At 41.4% G+C, this 18102-nt stretch overlaps 1 protein-coding gene across 1 annotated transcript in view; it reads right to left on the reverse strand.

The window, feature by feature from the left end:
* Positions 1 to 18102, reverse strand: part of cpeb4b (cytoplasmic polyadenylation element binding protein 4b) — a 44965-nt gene that overhangs the window by 7501 nt on the left and 19362 nt on the right. The window contains exons 4-9 of the mRNA XM_080014268.1: positions 13015 to 13065; positions 5969 to 6139; positions 4157 to 4246; positions 3140 to 3258; positions 2229 to 2343; positions 1279 to 1460 (exon numbers count right to left, since the gene is read on the reverse strand). Coding sequence (XP_079870394.1) covers positions 1279 to 1460; positions 2229 to 2343; positions 3140 to 3258; positions 4157 to 4246; positions 5969 to 6139; positions 13015 to 13065 — 728 coding nt within the window. The remainder of the gene's footprint in view (positions 1 to 1278; positions 1461 to 2228; positions 2344 to 3139; positions 3259 to 4156; positions 4247 to 5968; positions 6140 to 13014; positions 13066 to 18102) is intronic.

Here is an 18102-nt window from a genome sequence, read left to right on the forward strand (position 1 = left end):
GACCAGGTTGTTAAGTGAATTGGTCGATAAGCGAGGACCCGTGTTATTTCACGGTAAGGGGCATGGCCATTGCGAACACTAGTGTAGTGAATACTGACAGACTGTGGGAACGAAACTGAGAACGGTGATGAGATGAGATGTATACAGTGTGTGTGTGTGTGTGTGTGTGTGTGTGTGTGTATATATATATATAAAATATTGTGGTGTGTGGATGGGATTGTTTGAGCAGCTGTACCTGACGCTCATTGGTTGGGCTGACAAGCAGCAGGTTAAAACCCCCATCCTCACACACACACACTCAGGATAGCAGCCCTGTCATGACATGTTCCATCTGCTCCTGGCTAATTCCACCTGGCCTCCTCTCTACAATAAACTGATGTCTACAACCCATCGTCTTCTGTGTCTCTGTGCCAGAGGGCCCTGGAAACGCCACTTGGGTGGCGTGTGGTAGGAAGAACTACCACAAGTGTATATAGTATATAAAGGTTGATGTGCGATGAGATGCTTGACGCTAAGACGCCGCGCAAGCAGCGAGTAATACAGACTGGTCAGAGAGCTGGTCGTAAGTCCGAACGATCGTTAAGCAGGTCGATTGTTGAGTGAGGAGTACCTGTATATATTGAAACAGGGAAGGTTATGAACTGAGTTATTCTATTAACTGGTATTCCTTTAAGTCAGATAGCATGGTAAGAGATTAGGAAATGGAAGGCCTTAATGTTGAAATTGCGACCTCAAACGTTCAAATTTAAAGACCAAAGGCCTATGTGGTGTGGGGGTGATGTGGTTTAAGCAGCCACACCTGCCTTGGGTCCAGGTAATTGGGAGTGGGACCAGGGTGTCCTGTCCAGACGCCTGTTTCTCGTTAGACCAATCAACCAGCAACTAGTAAAACACCATCCCAACACACACACGGGAGGAGCGCTTGTAATGACATGTGTCTATCTGCTCCGGGCTTGTTCCACCTCGCCCACTCTCTACAATAAAACTGGTACTTTTCAACCCCATCGTCTGTGTCTCTGTGTGGGAGGGCCCTGGAAACACCACTGGGGTGGCGTGTGGCATGCGGACCTGCCACAGCAGTATTAATATTATAGTAAAAGTGAATTGAAGAGACGTTAAGACCTTTTAAGTGCGGCTAGGGAAAAGAGGGGAGAGGAACCAAACAGGAAGTTAGGTGTGGGTAGATAGATGGATGGACATAGAAGGGGACATAATTAAAGAAACAAGAACTAAATTCAATAATGACGTGTCTTTCTCTCTCCCTACCCTTCCACTCACCCGTTTATCGATCTCTCCGTGCTGCAGCTGCACAAAGCGAGCACTGATAGCGGCGATGTAGCTCTGCTGATTAGAGAAGGCGACACGCCCGGCGCCCTTCGGGTACTTGAGCTCCGGGTCTGTGTCGATCCCGGCATAGCAAACGCCGCCATACAGACGGTCCATGATCATGGCCAGCTCCACTGCATAGGGAGGGAGGGAGAGAGAGAGAGAGAGAGAGAGAGAGAGAGAGAGAGAGAGAGAGAGAGAGAGAGAGAGAGAGAGAGAGAGAGAGAGAGAGAGAGAGAGAGAGAGAGAGAGAGAGAGAGAGAGCGAAAAACATATTCAATGTCAGTACATACAAGTGGAAGGCTGTAAACAAGGCCTGCACACACACAAACACAGGCATACAGGCAAAACACACACACACACACCCACAGGGATAATTCACCGACAGTACAACCTTGGTGAATAGTATAGACACACTTGAAGCTGTGGTAGCAGAGGGAGCAGTGCTAACCACTGAGCTAATACACCGCCTCCTGTGTTTTCACTTACTACATGGCATAACCTGCCTGGAAACATTTCCTGATAAGGGTGGGTGTGGGCACAAGTTGATTACACCAACAGCCAAGAGTAGGTTGGGGGGGGGGGGGGGGGTTCTGTGTGTTTATTATAACACGCAACGCTGATCCTGGTCTAGCTACCATTTACAAAGACTGTGCAGAAAGTTGTCAAGGTGATTGAGGGTTGTTCACGTCACCAAATGTAATGTTTCTTTAGCGTCATACTGAATGTAAAGAGCATAAGGTTAAAAGAGGGAAGAAAAGCAAATAGCAAACAAAAACAAGAAAGTAAAAGTGTGTTGGGAAGTATGAAAAATAAATGATATCTCTCCATTATTCACCGCCCGGCTCCTGTTAAAAGAAAAATATAATTATAAAAAATAAATAAATAAAGCGGAGCCTCACCTGCACGGAGAGGACGAGGGACACCTCCCACAAATATGGTCTTCCTGGGGTCCAGGGGCTGGGAGCCGTCCATTACAAAGTCACTGTCGTTGAGGTTCCACGGGCGGATCTGGACCTGGGGTGGGTTGGAAAAGACAGCATGAAGGATAACACACACTGACACGAAAGGCCAAATTCTCTCAATAAGAAGTTAAAACGACAGAGCTGAGAGTTCAACGATTTAGCGGACACACACACAAGTTTGCAAGTTCCATGTATATGAGGGCTGGGCGATATATATCAATATTGTGATATCAGACTAAATATTGTCTGCTTAATATGGTTATATAATTCATTGTTTTTCATGAGAGTAAGAGCTAGCCGGTGTGCTGTGAAATAAATTTGATTTCCACTTGAAAAAATAAAGAATGGAAATTAGCTTTTATATTGCAAGATCAAATTTGTGAGGCTGCAATATTCATCTAATTCACCAGCTCCAGCAGAAGTTTCACAATTAAAGTGACAATTGTTTGTAGTGATGGAAGGTTAAACTCTTTTATTGAGATTTGTCTTTGAGTCACTCTGTCACGAGTCCTTTGGTTTCCTAACAATTTATTAATTTGACTCACTTGGTGTGTAGGAGAGTCTGTAAGTCATGAAATAACCAAATGTTATCAAACTATCAATATTGGGATATTCGATTTTGCCAGTATCACCCAGTCCTGTGAATTAATTAAACCATGAAAGTTACGAACACACCTGGTCCACAAGAATCAGCGATCTCACCATTATTGTCAGTGAAATGTTAAGATCTTTAAATTTCTATCAAGGACCTGCAATCAGCAAGTAGACAAGAGAGTCTGTGCACTGATAGTGATATAGCATGTGACAGTTGTGGTGCCGCTAGGTGAGTGTGTGTGTTCCTCACTGACCGGCTTGTCCTTGATGGTGGGGCTGGACACGCACAGGTACAGCTTGCCGTCCTCCTCGATGCAGGCGTCGATCAAGGCCTGGACCGAGCTCTCGTCCTGGAACAGCAGGAAGGCATAGCCTGCACAACAACACATTGAGGTCACCCACCACACCTCAGATGAAAAAGCGGAGGACGCAGTCGTTTGCAAATGCAGAGACATGAGGGAGAAGAAACCCCAACCCAGTAAAATGATTGTCGGATTGATACCTGCAAAACAAACTCTACAGAGGGGAGGCATAGATAACGTACATATTAGATGAATAGATGTAGCCATATAATGTAGATAAGTTTGCTGTTTTTCCAATCCAGGCCTTTGAATATGTTGGTTCCTGTCATTTATAACTGTTTTAGTGTTGAGAAACTTACCACTGCTGCAGAAACTTACCACTCCGCTGAAGCTTCTCAATGTTTAAATGTCCAATTAGGCAAATGTTGAATATTAAACTGTAGTGTGGGGATGGTGTGGTTTAAGCTGCCACACCTGTCTTGGGTCAAGGTAATTGGGCCTGGTATCAGAGGTGGCTGTACGCCTGTTGCTCATCAGAGCAAACAACGAGAAACAGGTAAATCCCTCTGTCGTGGCATGTGTCCATCTGCTCCCAGCTTGTTACATCTTGCCACTTTCTGTAATAAAATGGTGTGCTTGCACCATCCCTGCCTGTGTCTCTGTGTCGGAGGGCCCTGAAAATGCCACTCAGGTGGCGTGTTGCAGGCGGAACTGCCACATAAACATTCGCCCAAGACTAGACAAAAAAATAAGTCCAATTTTAGACAGCCTTTAAATCAGCTCTTTTGACTACATCCGTGCTAACGTAGGAAAATAGAAACCCCAACATAGAATCAAATCTTACGCCGTCTCATCGATATCGGATTGATCCCATATTATCCATAATATTTATCATGATCATTTATATCGAAATCGCACAATGAGATCCTCCAGACTGCTGTCGATCCATCAATAAACGACCAAACTCACCTTTGGGGGGGAAGTAGGACTTGCTCTCCGCTTTGTGAGGCCAGTCCACAAACAGGTGGCCGAAACGACGGAAACTGGCTGTTATCTCATCTGGGGGAAAACATGGTGAAAGGAACCACGTTGATAATTGTTTGTTGTTGTACAGTAGAGATACGTTGTGATTGGAGCTGTCACAATTATGACATCACCCGATTGCAACAATTATTTGAGCGGATCACCATCTTTTTGTAAAAACCCATTCTACAATCATTTGTTTCCATCCAAATTTCAGGAATATTTTAAGCCAATCTGAGAATTGTTGCAACAAATAGAAAGCAAATTTGGTGCATTTCATCAGTTGACTTAAAGAACCAGTGTGTACAATTTAGTGGCATCGAGCGGAACAGACTTGGCAGAAATTATATATAATATTTGTAAGTATGCTTTAGCTATTGTATAAACCCATGAAAATAATAATTGTTGTGTTTTTGTTACCTTAGAATGAACCCTTTATATTGACATAGGGAGCGGGTACACTTCCACAGAGCCCACCATGTTTTTTACTGTAGCCCAGAACGGACAAACCAAACACAGGCTCTTCCTCTTCCTCTAACCTCCGTCACGGTACCGGGTGGTCTATGCAGTCTTTGACTCTGCAAACGGGTAATAAAATATGTATCCTGCTAACATTAACTTGCTATAAGACTAAACGCCTAGCTTGAAATAGCATTTTAGCATTACTTCGCCAACGTTAGCTTGTAGCCACCGTAGCTACTCCTACATCGTTGGAAGGGGGGTATCCAGTTTGGTGCAATCTGCACTTTACCGCTAGATTCCACTAATTGCACACACTGGTACTTAAACGACATTTATTGGTGATTTAAAGTTAATTAAGCTTTTCAGTTTTTAACACAATAAAAACAAACAAAAAAAAAAGAAAAAGAAAAATACATTCTTAACAAGACGGTCCATACTGGGCAACATAACAACAGCAGAGCAAGAATTAATAAAATATTTATTAAGAAAAGGGGAAAAGAAAAAAATAAATAAAATGGGCCTGAGAATCCTAAAAAAAAATGATGTTTTATCATTTTACCTGTAATGCAGTCTGTAATTGTAGCTTTTAAGCATTTGTGAGTAATTGCCAGATGGAAGATTAACTGCCTGGCCAAAATGTCCCAATGTTCAAAGCCAATAAAATACCATTCTTCATAAGGTCATTAGCCCGTAATCATAGTCTCATACTATGCTTGTGATATAAAATACAAATACTTGTATGACAATTAATGAATGAAGGGGCCGTCTTGGAATTGAGGGCTGACAGCTCACATACAATACCATGCAAGTGCACTAAGAGAATCGCTGCGGCAAACTGTTACATGGAGAGTTTTAATTAATCTTTTATCACAGTGGTATCAGAACGCACGCCGTCTCCTCCTGACGAGAAAATAGGATTTGTGGCGGTCATTGTGTAGAAATCTGCGGCCCTGGTTTTGGATCTGATGCCGAAGCGTTTGTGAATGACAAAGCACTTCCGTGAAACCCCAAAACCTTGTACCTGAGCATTTTGTTTTTTGTATTCCTTTTTATTCTTCTTTCTCTCAAAGTCTCTTCTTGTGCCATTCTCTCGGCCATTACTGTTTGGCAGCCATGGGTTTGTTTTCATTGTTGATTTGTTTTTTTTCCCCAAATCAAGGACTGGTCTGGGTCCCAAAATTTTGCCTCTCATACTGTTCATATCAAAAGTAAACAAAAAAGACCACATGTTTTTAAGCAGTTTTTTGAAGAAATAAATGTTAATGTCAAACACTTCTAAGACAAAGTTTCCACTACCTTCGTCTATGTCTGGGGGGAGGCCTCCGACGAAGACCTTGCGGGAGTAGCGCTCAACACGCTCGCCGTTCTGGTGGGGGAAGCAGTGCGGCGAGCCCAACCCCCCGAGGCCCTGGTCGCCGCGCTCGTCGTCGGGGAAACCATCCTCCATGGGGAACAAGGAGGAGTGGCCTGTAGGAAGACGAGAGGAAAGAGGATCAATTCCTGACTGAGGACACGGGGTGAAGACAGGGTCACGGACTTTCACTGAAGAGACCAAAATTATAGAAGGAGAGCTAAATAGGGGAATTATCTATCCAAAAAAAATATTTTGAGCTCGTCGGTCAAAAACTGACAGAACAGAAAAGTTTGTTTTCTCCATTTATTTTGAAGGCACCCATCCATACTGTAGATAATTATAAGGGGGGCAGTGGCTCAGGAGGTGGAATTGCTGGTTCGATCCTCGGCTCCTCCTGGTAGTGTGCTGATGTGTCTTTGAGCAAGACACTTAACCCCCTAACTGCTCCCTGGGCGCCGCTACATGGCAGCCCACTGCTCCTAGGTTAGTCAGTTACTAGGATGGTAAAATGCAGAGAAATGCATTTTGTTGCCAAAGTACTTGTACTCTGTGCAATGATAATTAGTTAAATTTAAGATAATAACCTTTTCACATTAATAGTAATAATTTAGTCATTACATAGTAATAATCTACTAATTACACTAACAATTTAAAACCTTATATGCATCTAATTTATTCTGTACAAAGAACAAATAGCAATATATATATTCAGCATATTTTAGATATGTGGGTATTTCTGTTTATTTTTGGCTATTTTTGTAAAATGGTAATTTTGGTAATTTTCTTTTATGATAATCGTCTGTAGAGCAATACATCAATCGACACCACTACAAATTCCTTGTATATGAAAATGTACTTGGACAATAAACAGATTCTGAATTCTGGTTCTAATGTCAAATCTGGGAGACCAGAGTAACGCAGAGAACTTCCTTATTACGACTAAATCACCTTCTCTTGCTCTGATCAGAATGTTTTGTTTTTTTAACGTGCATTTCAAATCTAGAAACATTTTGATGGGAGTTCTGATGTCTTCCCAGGGTGTGAGAATGGGTGTGTATGATTTTAATTTTTTTTTATAAAGTAGAGCATCAAAAGTGGTAGTGGGGAATGTCTTTACACACTTCCCAAATTATAATTTTAAGATATACACATACGCTGAACTCGCATCCATGAGAAATTAAATAAACAACGTATGTGTGTGTCGTTATTATTTTGAGCAGTCTCAAGCTCCGTTAGTTGTCCTGACTCAGCTGGGACCGGCTACTGTGACACACATAATATGTGCCCATCACATATGTGCGCAGTTACGTGCGCACGCCGGCACACATGGTACAGAAAGCCACCTCCTCTCACCTTCACCTTGGAGGCAGCATGCACACTAGGTCTGGGTACAAAAATTACCATACCAGTACCAATACCAATACCAGTACCCTTAAAGTGATACTAATACCAATAGAGTACTTTATTCGATAACTTTTTTTTATACCCATCATGTAAATGGAGACATTCAGTTGTGCAAAATGCCACTACTCCTCCCCCTCCAAATGATTTTTACATGAATACAATTTGAAAGTGTTCAAATGATTGAACTACTTATTAAATGTGTACAAAACTGTACAATGAAGTATTTGGGCAGTGTCATTTAAAACAAATAGCCAGTACAGGAGGAATGATAACAGCGAGGTCAACCTTTTTCACTGTTCATATGGACACCTGACTGTTGTTTTAAGACAAACTTGAAAAATGATTAATCTATCCTTTAACAGACGGTTGTAGCTGCTGCTGCGGTAGTGAGCCAATGACACTTCCCATCAAATTGAAAAACACTTGCGGTGATTGGCTCCAAGCAAAAACACAAAAATAATATTTTTTGCTGAGATCTGGGTACAAAAAGGATTGAATGCAGGTATTGTTAAACTGCAGAAGTTTCAATAATACCTTGGTAATTTTTGGTTGATACCTTCAAGGTATTGACTACCAATACCCAGCCCTAATGCACACGGACAACATACACTGTGAAACCACGTAGGCTTACAAATGTACTGGACAACTGCTGTGTACGTGCGTGCGTGCAGGCGTTCTGGAGGTTAAGCCTCGGCCGGCCTATTCCTGCTCCAATCTAAGCAGCGCTGAGCTGAGCTGCCTTCCCACAGATTTATGTAAGGGAGTTAGCCTCAGCTTATGTGCTGTGACTGTGTGTGCGTGTATATGAGAGAGAGAGAGAGAGAGAGAGAGAGAGAGAGAGAGAGAGAGAGGGAGAGAGAGGGAGAGAGAGAGAGAGAGAGAGAGGGAGAGAGAGGGAGAGAGAGAGAGAGAGAGAGTGTGTGTGTCTGTTTGTGTGTGTGTGTGTGTGTGTGTGTGTGTGTGTATATGTGTGTGTGTGTGTGTGTGTGTGTGTGTGTGTGTGTGTGTGTGTGTGTCGCAGGCCATGTGCAGGGGCATGTGTCTGAAACTCCTGTTCCATGGACTGTGTACATTAGAGCTTTTGCTCCGTGTCTCCTTCAGCGAATGTCATAGAGACGACTTTGGACATGCAAATTAAACAACAACAAGATGAAACAAAATAACGTCTGAAAATGGGGGAAATTAAATGTGAATTCAAGCACAGGGAGATTCACACACTGATAACTAGGGCTGGGTATTGGGCAGTATCGATAGAGGATTTGATCAAAGGCTTGCGATTCTATTAGATATCGAATAAGGCGACTCACGAAGCGATTCTATATCAATATATTGACATTTTATACATGAGTACACCATCTGATAAATTACAAAAAATATTTGGTGGAAAAGTCCAATAAATGGTTAGTCCAATAAAGAAATTCAATATTTCATTTGTGACTATTTGTGTCGTTTTCATTTCAATTTCGAAATCAATTCAGAAATTGATACAAACAATTGAATCATATCGTTGATTGTGTTTATGTGTAACCCAGCCCTAATGATAACAAGACAACACCTACACCGTCGTTGACGTAAACATTTTATGGACAGATGCAGAGCGAAGGGTCGTCGCACAATGCATTAGCGATGACATCACATCGACAGGCCAACCCCCATCCATCCCATAACCAACAAACCACAACAATGTGGGTTTGAGAAAAATGAGAAAATCAATTAAAATATCAAGGCCTATGAATTGTGATGGGAAGACATCCAGTTTCGTTTTTTTTACCTCGTCTCCTGGCATAATTCCTGGCTGCGTGTGGAATAAGGACAGTGAAACAGGAAGGGTGATTATAAAATGATGCACAGCACATTAGGGGTGGCCTTGGTGGCCACAAGACCCTTTTAATGCTTTTTCTCATTTCATTACCCAAAACATAAATCCTAAGGTGCCCCAGTAGCCGAAGATGTCTGTATTTTGGGGTTATTTTCCGATAACAGCGGAATACATATCTGGAAAGGAATAAAGAAAGGCAGCAGCTTGGGAAGTTAACAGATTTCTAGACACAAAGCTTTGATCTCGGTGTGATCCGGGGGGATTCAATGGAAATCAGCCGACTGACGGCACAACGGTTTTTGTTGTTCTTTGTTTGTTTGGTTTATTTGAGGCAAGCTGATCACTTCTCTACCGCGTGAGATGTTTTCTGACGTATGCCATTGCAAGGTTTAGTGATACAGGTAGCCCTTCCGTTTTTGTTCTTTTTGCAGTTGGCAAAGAGGCTGCTTTTGTTCGTTTTCAATTGTCGTTGAGTATGCAGTGGTGCTTTGCTGCAGGCCTGTGTCTTTACTCAAGCTTTTTCTGGGTAGCTTATAGCTCCGCATTTTGCATGACCTGCATTGTTCAGAGCAACTTGTCAGATTATACAACTTGTAAATCCAGCCACGGGAATTCATTCATAATCTTGACATAAGAGTGGTCCTTGCAACAAATATTCTCCACATTCTCTGCTACTAGGGCTGGGTGACGTTTCCAAAAATACTGCAAAATCATATTTTTACTTACTGATGGTATGATACTGTACAAAACAGAAGGCAAATGCATCAAGTACCTAGCTTTGCAATGTTAGCTCACCTTCTTTTTGTTCAATTCCAACTTAAAATATGAACTAATGCTTTGTAATTGACTTGCAGTTTTTAACATTCATTCTTGCAACATGTAATTTTATATTCATTGCACGAAATACTGTCGACCACAGAAAGAAAAAAATAAAGGCACAGAAAGCCACTCATTTAATTTTTGCATTAATTTGTTCCCTACCATCTACTGCCCTACATCCACATGGTGTGCCTCGTACCGGTGTGTGGAAAGAAGCACTCACAACAAACTAATCTGATCTGAACTGCACACTTGGCTGAACTGAATGTAACCCGACTGGAATGTGCAGAACTGAACCCAAATGAGAGCGACGTGGAGGTTTTGGGGAAATTGGAACAGACTAATCTAATCTAAAAGTGTAGAATGGGAGCAGAGGAGGAAGGAAGGAGGACTCCCCAGCCCAGATGGACGCACCAGCTCTGGGGGAGTTCAGAGGAGCTAGAAGCTCGGCTGTGGAAAGCATCTTTCTAGCTCCCTCTCTCTCTCTCGCTCTGTCTGTAAAAGGGAGAGTGTGAAAAGGAAAGAGAGAAACAGATTGGTGGAGAACAGAGTGTGCTATTAAAGGCTGTGTGTGTGAGTGAGGGAGTGGCAAACAAAGATTGCAAATTATAAAATAATAAATTATAACGCGCTTATATATAGAAAGCGCTGTGCATGTGTGTGAGGGGAGGAATTAGAGACAGGTAAAGAGAGCAAGCTAGAGCAGCAAAGGGAAATTCATGCACTTAGAGAAGAAGAACGCTGATGTGTAACCTCTGAATCCTCCCTTTCCGTCAGCACCATCTGTCTCGGGGCTAGATTACAGCTACTGACCATGTGACTCACAGCGGCTCCAAGGAAGAGCAGGACAGAAGCTCTGCCTAGCCAGCTGTAGATCGCTCTCCCTCCCCCCCACTGTAGTGCAGTGATGGAGGCTAACTGGAGGGCCGTGCCGATGATGGGGGGCAAGATGAAGATTAAGTGTCTGCCCAACAGCACGTGCTTAGTGAACATGCATGTCTGCCGATGCATCACAGCACCCTCAGTTGCACAGACTGAAGGAAAAAAAAAAAAACCCTCTCTTTGTAACAGGGAATTTCACTGGGATCTACAAGATGCTACTTACATTAATGTATGTATGCATGCATGCATACATACATGCATGTGTACATTTATAAAATATATTATATAAATATATTCTCTCTTTGAACCTTCTGTTTTTGCCCCATTTATATGCAGTACATGTACAGATATTATATAGATCTATGCAAACTTCATTATTTCCTACTTTTGTCTGAATGGGAATTGCTTATACAAGTCTTTTTTACCTTTATATTGAATATTGCCAAATTGTTCTATTTTGTATAACTTACTTCTTATTACTTATTGCTCACCCAAAGATTTCCCTGGGAATGAATCTATCCATCTATCTATGCATCCATCCATCTACTGTATCTATCGAAGCCAAAGCATAACAGCTATTTCTGCTATCAATATACGGTAGTATTGTTCTTATTATATAACACTAATATTATAATGATGTTCACTACTATCTGACCAGAATATAGATATACTAAACAATATGGCTATGCACATATCAACCGTACCAGCACATTTACAACTACTGTCATTGTATATATTGCTACGCACTGTTTCATATACCGTATATTCTTAGAACTTACCTTAGTGTAGCGCTACTTCACAAATTAGCATAGTGCTAATTAACTAATTAACTTATTAACAGTCTGTTAACTCCTGTTTCTAGATGTGTACATTTTATTTCAATCTTTACTCATTTTCTCTGATGTGGGAAGAGCATTCTAGGAAATGCCGGCAGCAGTTTTGGTGCCCAACACAAAGAGCACAGTTGAAAAACTCTATTTATATCTATTCTATTTATATAATCCTCAGAAACAAAACACCTCTTTAAGAATCAAATCAAGAAGTAAACGAGAAACATCCCATTTAAAAAAATGCTAATTTGTGTCAAGAAATCTCATTCCCGATATTTTGGTGATCTAAACTGTCTACAGTGTACAATTCATGACTTCGCCATATTTCTAGTGTCATTTATAAAGAACTTTATTATCATTCTCTTGCCCCACCACTCGCTTCTCATCCATTATCCCTTCATCTATCCACCCCTCCCTCACTTAGCATCCAAACACCCCCTCCAGCCAATCACTCCTGCTCTCTCTCATCAGTCACTCCTGTCTTCTGGTGCACTTTAGTGTCTCCTCACAAGGGAAGGATCCACTTCATTAGTTTGGATGACCCATTTTACTATAATAATTGGCTTTCACAAAAACTCCCACACAGTCTTAAGCTCAATTTCTTTAGACTCAAGTTAATCATCGTGTGTTACATGGTTTATGTACAGGGCTCACGTGTTTTGGAAGAAAACTTTTCATATAATTAATCACTTTTTCTTTTTATACATACATTTAGTTTCTGAACAACAAAGGCCTGTTGCACCGCCCTCCCTACTGTCCTCAAGATCTTGTGGAGAGGGGAGACAAGGCTGCAATATATGACAAGACTGTAATATATTGCTGTATTAACAGTGTTGCGATGTATCTTTATAAATAAATTATGGACCGATATGATTATTTCAAAATCTAGTCTTATTTGGAAATGGGGAAAAAAGCACTACAAGGTCCATTTGGGTTTGCCTAGCCTTGGTGTTGGTCATAATATTGAAGATAAAATAATGAGTAAAAAGTGTAAAAATGGTATTTAAATAAAAAATGTAAAAATGCATAGAGAAAGAGCACCGACATTTGTGATTTGGAGAATAAGTGTACCCACCCTTCACAACTCTGTGGAAGAAGATGCATTTGGCCTTTTTGAGAACATTTTCCAGTATGTAAAAGGAGGGCTTTTGAACTTAGGTTAATTATTCTATTATTTTCTTGTATCTTTCATGTCAGGGAGCACCGGGATGCTGGAGAGTGTGGCTGTACCTACCATTGAGGGGAAGAGGGTTGTCCCCTCCTGGATGAGGGAATCCCAGGCGACCTGCACAGGGAGACACACAACAGAAATCCTTAAGATGAGGCCTTAAAAATCTGACCAAGATGATTACTGTTGGTTTCTATATCTGCTCCAAATAATTTATTTTAACATACACCTTACCAACCATTTACAACAAAAATGTTGAGGAAAACAATACACCATGCTGAGGCGTTTCTATAATGTCGTAATGTTAGTTTACATTTTGCAAAGTATCTGCCATGTATGTAGTATGTGTGAATCATCAGAACGTATCAACAAAAGGTGCAGAGTGCCTGTTTAAGGAATAACTTCTGACTCAAAGTGGAATATAGGATTCACATTCCAGACCCCCTGCAGTTATCCCAAAAGCAGTTCCCAACTTGGCAGAATGCAGAACTCCCACACTATGGAAGGGACGTGAATCGGCAGACAATTGAATTATACCAAGTGTAGAACACGTCTTCGTATCACAGTGTTGGGATCAGTTTTGTTGTATTTGAACGATAATGATGTAATATCAGGGCAGATAAGGTATGTGCGTGCCGAGTGTTATCACAACACGCTCATAACAGCCTACATCTCTCTGCCGTCCATTCCCCTATCTGTGCCTCGCGCAGCTTTATAGCCCGCGTACATCTTACAATCCTGCCGTGTGCCAGGTCCAATGACACTGCCAAACACCACAACCCCCCTCCTCCTCACTTTGCCACACACTAACAAACACAGACGAGTCTACTGTAAGTCAATGCCAAACAAGCATCAAAGTTATGCGGGGGCCAGGCAGGGCCGGCTCGCTGAGAAGTGGATAATGAGAAGTAAGAAATAGTCCGACTATTGTTGTCGTGCATGTATTGAATACCCTGCGATGGTGCATTCCGACACCAGGGTCACACGGCATTCTACGGGCCCCTCCTCAAACCCCCCCTAGTCCGCCCTATGCCGTCCCACGGCACTCTGGGTAGACACAGCCGTAGCTGTGGTATGGGATTCACAATATACAGACTTGTGTATATTTTACTAGGGCAACTAGGGTGATTTATTAAATCACAATACAGTAGAGCTGAAGTAGACCATTTGAGCAGATCGCAATCATTTTGTAAAATCATCATTCCACAATCATACACCGATCAGCCACTGCATTAAATTGCTCCATGGTCCAGTTCTGATGCTCATGTGCCCATTGTAGGTGCTTTCAGCAGTGGACAGGGGTCAGCCTGGGCACTCTGACTGGTCTGTGGCTATGCAGCCGCATACACAGCAAGCTGTGATGCACTGTGTGTTTTGACACCTTTTTATCATAACCAGCATGAACTTTTTCAGCAATTTGTGCGACAGTAGCTCTTCTGTGGGATCGGACCAGACGGGCTAGACTTCGCTCCCCACACGCATCAATGAGCCTTGGGCGGCGTCCATGACCCTGTCGCCGGTTCACCAGTTGTCCTTCCCTGAACCACTTTTGGTAGGTACTAACCCACTGCATACTGGGAACACCCCACAAAGACTTGCCGTTTCGGAGATGCTCAGACCCAGTTGCCTAGCCGTCATAATTTGGCCCTTATCAAAGTTGCTTAGATCCTTACACTTGCCCATTTTTCCTTCTTCCAACACATCAGCTTCAAGTACTGACTGTTCACTTGCTGCCTCATATATCTCACCCCTTGACACATGCCATTGGAACGAGATGAGCAATGTTATTCACGTCACCTGTCAGCGGTTTTAATGTTATGGCTGATCGGTGTGTGTTAACACCTAGTTCAATTGTCAACTAAAATGTCATGATGCCCTACCATTCAAAGTAAAGTTGGTAAAGGATTGACAAAATTAAATGATCTTCAAATTATGACACACATTTTCATCGACCACATCATCTGTTGATATGGATAATGTTGCACAACATGAGGCCAAGATATTTGAAGATATCAAAAAAGTATTTAAATGCGGGATTTTGAATATATGAGCAGATATTTTGCTAAATATATATATATATATATATATATATAAATAAAGATAAAGGTAATTTATTAATCCCCAAGGAGAAATTCCGGTGTTGCAGCAGCAATGACATACATGACAAAACACACATAATTTACAAAAACACACGTTGTTTTGAACGTGTGTTTTAATACATTTGAAAGATCTAAATAAACATAAAATAGAAATAATAATAATAATATAAATAAATAGAATAAAATAGAATCTATTTAGTGTATGAATTATCTATATATATCAATATCTTTTAGTTAGTTTTCTAGGATTATTGTGATGATAAAGACTTCCATATCGGTCAGCTGTACCTTTGACCGTATTCAGAGTGTGGCCCTGACCCCAATTCTGAGACATGAGCAGAATGAAGCCGCGTATAAAACATTATTTGTTAAAAGGTGGCAAATTGAGAATTTACATTTTACTGGCTGTAAATTATTCTGTAATTTACAGTATTATGTAAAAATGAAACTTACGCCAACTCAGTGCCATGTGTGTGTTGTTTGTATATGGTAAAAATCGAACTGAAAACATGTATATAAAAATATAAAAATGTATATTCTATTCTTGAAATGAAATTTTGTAAACAAATCTAATGTCTATTTTTAAAGTTTGTTTCTATATGCTATAGTTTAAATAAAAGATATTTTATCATTTTTATTCATTATTATCAAATGTTCTTATTTCATCTGCATTTATAGATGTTAATTGTTTTGTAATACGACTGCCAGACTGCCGCCCCGCCACCCCCCTTGCTTCCATCTCAGCTTCTGCATTTAACAAATGTCATTTACAGTGTAAATAAATCATGTGCGTGTTGATTGTGACAAGCGTGCGCTTCTCATTAGAAAATGACTAAGATCCATCAACATTTACACCTTTCTGCAAACTAATGGCACCTTCAGCGAGCGTTCCTGAGTCCCCTAAACCGGAATTTCTTGCACAAATATAGGACTAACATACAAACAGATAGATAAATGTGACTTGTGTTTGAATAGCATGTGGGCACACATATTAGCATACCACATCGCCTAGAGTGTGATGTGCTGTTTGTGTGCGTGTGTGCGTGTGCGTGTGCGTGTGTGTGTGTGTGTGTGTGTGCGTGTGCGTGTGTGCGCGCGCGTACACTCTGTGAACCATAAATGTCTACTGCTGACAGTACACAGTAACACTGAAGACACACACACACACGCCTGTACACAGTAGTTTGCCGAACAGAGGGACCCTTTCTGTCAGTCTGAACAATGCTGGAAGCCATTCCAAGCCACTTCTACAGTATCCATTCTCTCTCACTCTCCCTCACTCACTTAGTTCAATATGTTCTGCACGGATGAGAGTTGGGCATTCTGCTCATGTGTATGTCATGCCTTGCATGTGTGCATCCTGTCTATCTACTGTATATCTTGTTGTGTGAACGTGAATGTGTGTGTGCACGCGTGCGTGTGCACAAGAGAGAGTAAATGAGACACATTTGCCCTTGAGAAGAATCACTGCTCACACAAAAATAACATGCCGTAATTATGTTGTTTTGTTTTTGCCGTGCTGACTAGAGCCCTAGCTGCTTTTGCTAGGCAACACTGTAATTATGAAGAAAAGGATTACAAAGTATGGTATTATACAGTGGGACGAGGGCAGCGGGATGAAGAGAAAGATGTTGGAGACTAACAGGCTGTGCAATGCATATACGAGACAGACAGTAAAGAATGGTACGGTGACAAAGCTGAGGGGAAAAAAGTAGGAGGACAACAGAAAAGGAATGGAAAAAAAAGTCCAGTATGACATGAGAATAGGAGAAAAGAACGGAATTGAATTACACCGAATGCACAAAGATTAATCTGAACAGAGTAATAATAAGATGTCGCATGGATTAGAAACGAAACCTTTATAGCCTGTATTTAGAAAAAGTGATGGATGGCTTTAAAGGCAAGATCATATCAAATAATTCACATCGATTTGACATTCAAATTTGCACAATGGACAAACATTCTCATGTGAAAAAAGATGATCTCAGAACTGGGAGCAGTGGGAATTCTGGTTCAAATCAGTTTGCCAGAGATTCAATGCACCAAATCAGTGTGCAATATTCAACATTTTTTTATTCTGCTTACAGTGTAAAAACTATTCCCTTCAAAATCTAAAATATGCCCGTTCCTATACTCCTCGCCCCTTCCATCTATTGTTTAATTCTTAATTTAGCTCCGGTGCAGCTGCACGGCGCTAATAGGGTGCACCAGGTGCAGCTGTTCTCATGCTGCACTCATAAACGGTGTGCACGAGCATCCATAGGCAACACGCAGCTTCCAGGAACACGGATGTGGGCTTTGACATCCAAACGCACAAACTGACCCACCTGAAAATGCAAATCTACTCACTCAGTCGCTGACTACTAGGATTAGTACATCTGTAATCCCAAACTGTATCAGATCAGGAAGCACTTAAACTCACTGAAGCCACATTCTCTGTATCTAAACTGAAAAGTGTTAGCGAGAAACTCTCGCAGAGACGCAGATAAACATTTCTCGATTGGAGTGTTTAAGCCAAGAATGTCGAGAAAAATTTAGCAAAGAGGACTGATCGGGACGAGGATGTCGCTGCCATCGTCTATTTAAAATAGCAGCAGCTGCAACAGCTGTGTCTATTGGAAACTAATGACGACGGTTAGCTTCAGTTCCACTGAGACGGTTGAGAGCGGGAGACCAAAAATAAGCCTTTCCATCGCCCTAACAAATCCCATTTTAAATAGAACACACAGAGCCTAAGCCGCCGACGGTCCTACGCTCCCGCTATGACTCCTTCGCAAGGGTATTAGTATTTCAGACCTTTTCTTTGTTTCTTCATTTCTCTCTTTTGGCTTTTTAGATTTGGAGAAATGGATTGTATGTCTATCGGTATGTTCTAATGAGCACAAACTGATCCAAGCCTGGAATGTATCAAGCCTATAATTTTGCCTTCTTCAAATTGGTATCAGCCTTTAAAAGCAGCATGTTTTCTTCTGCAAATCGTCATGGCTTACTACAACCAAGCTCAAGATTTTCAGATTAAACTGACATTGTCACTCAAAGAAAAAGGGAGGGGAAC

Source organism: Zeus faber, assembly GCF_960531495.2.
Source record: "Zeus faber genome assembly, chromosome: 14".
Classification (NCBI taxonomy): domain Eukaryota; kingdom Metazoa; phylum Chordata; class Actinopteri; order Zeiformes; family Zeidae; genus Zeus; species Zeus faber.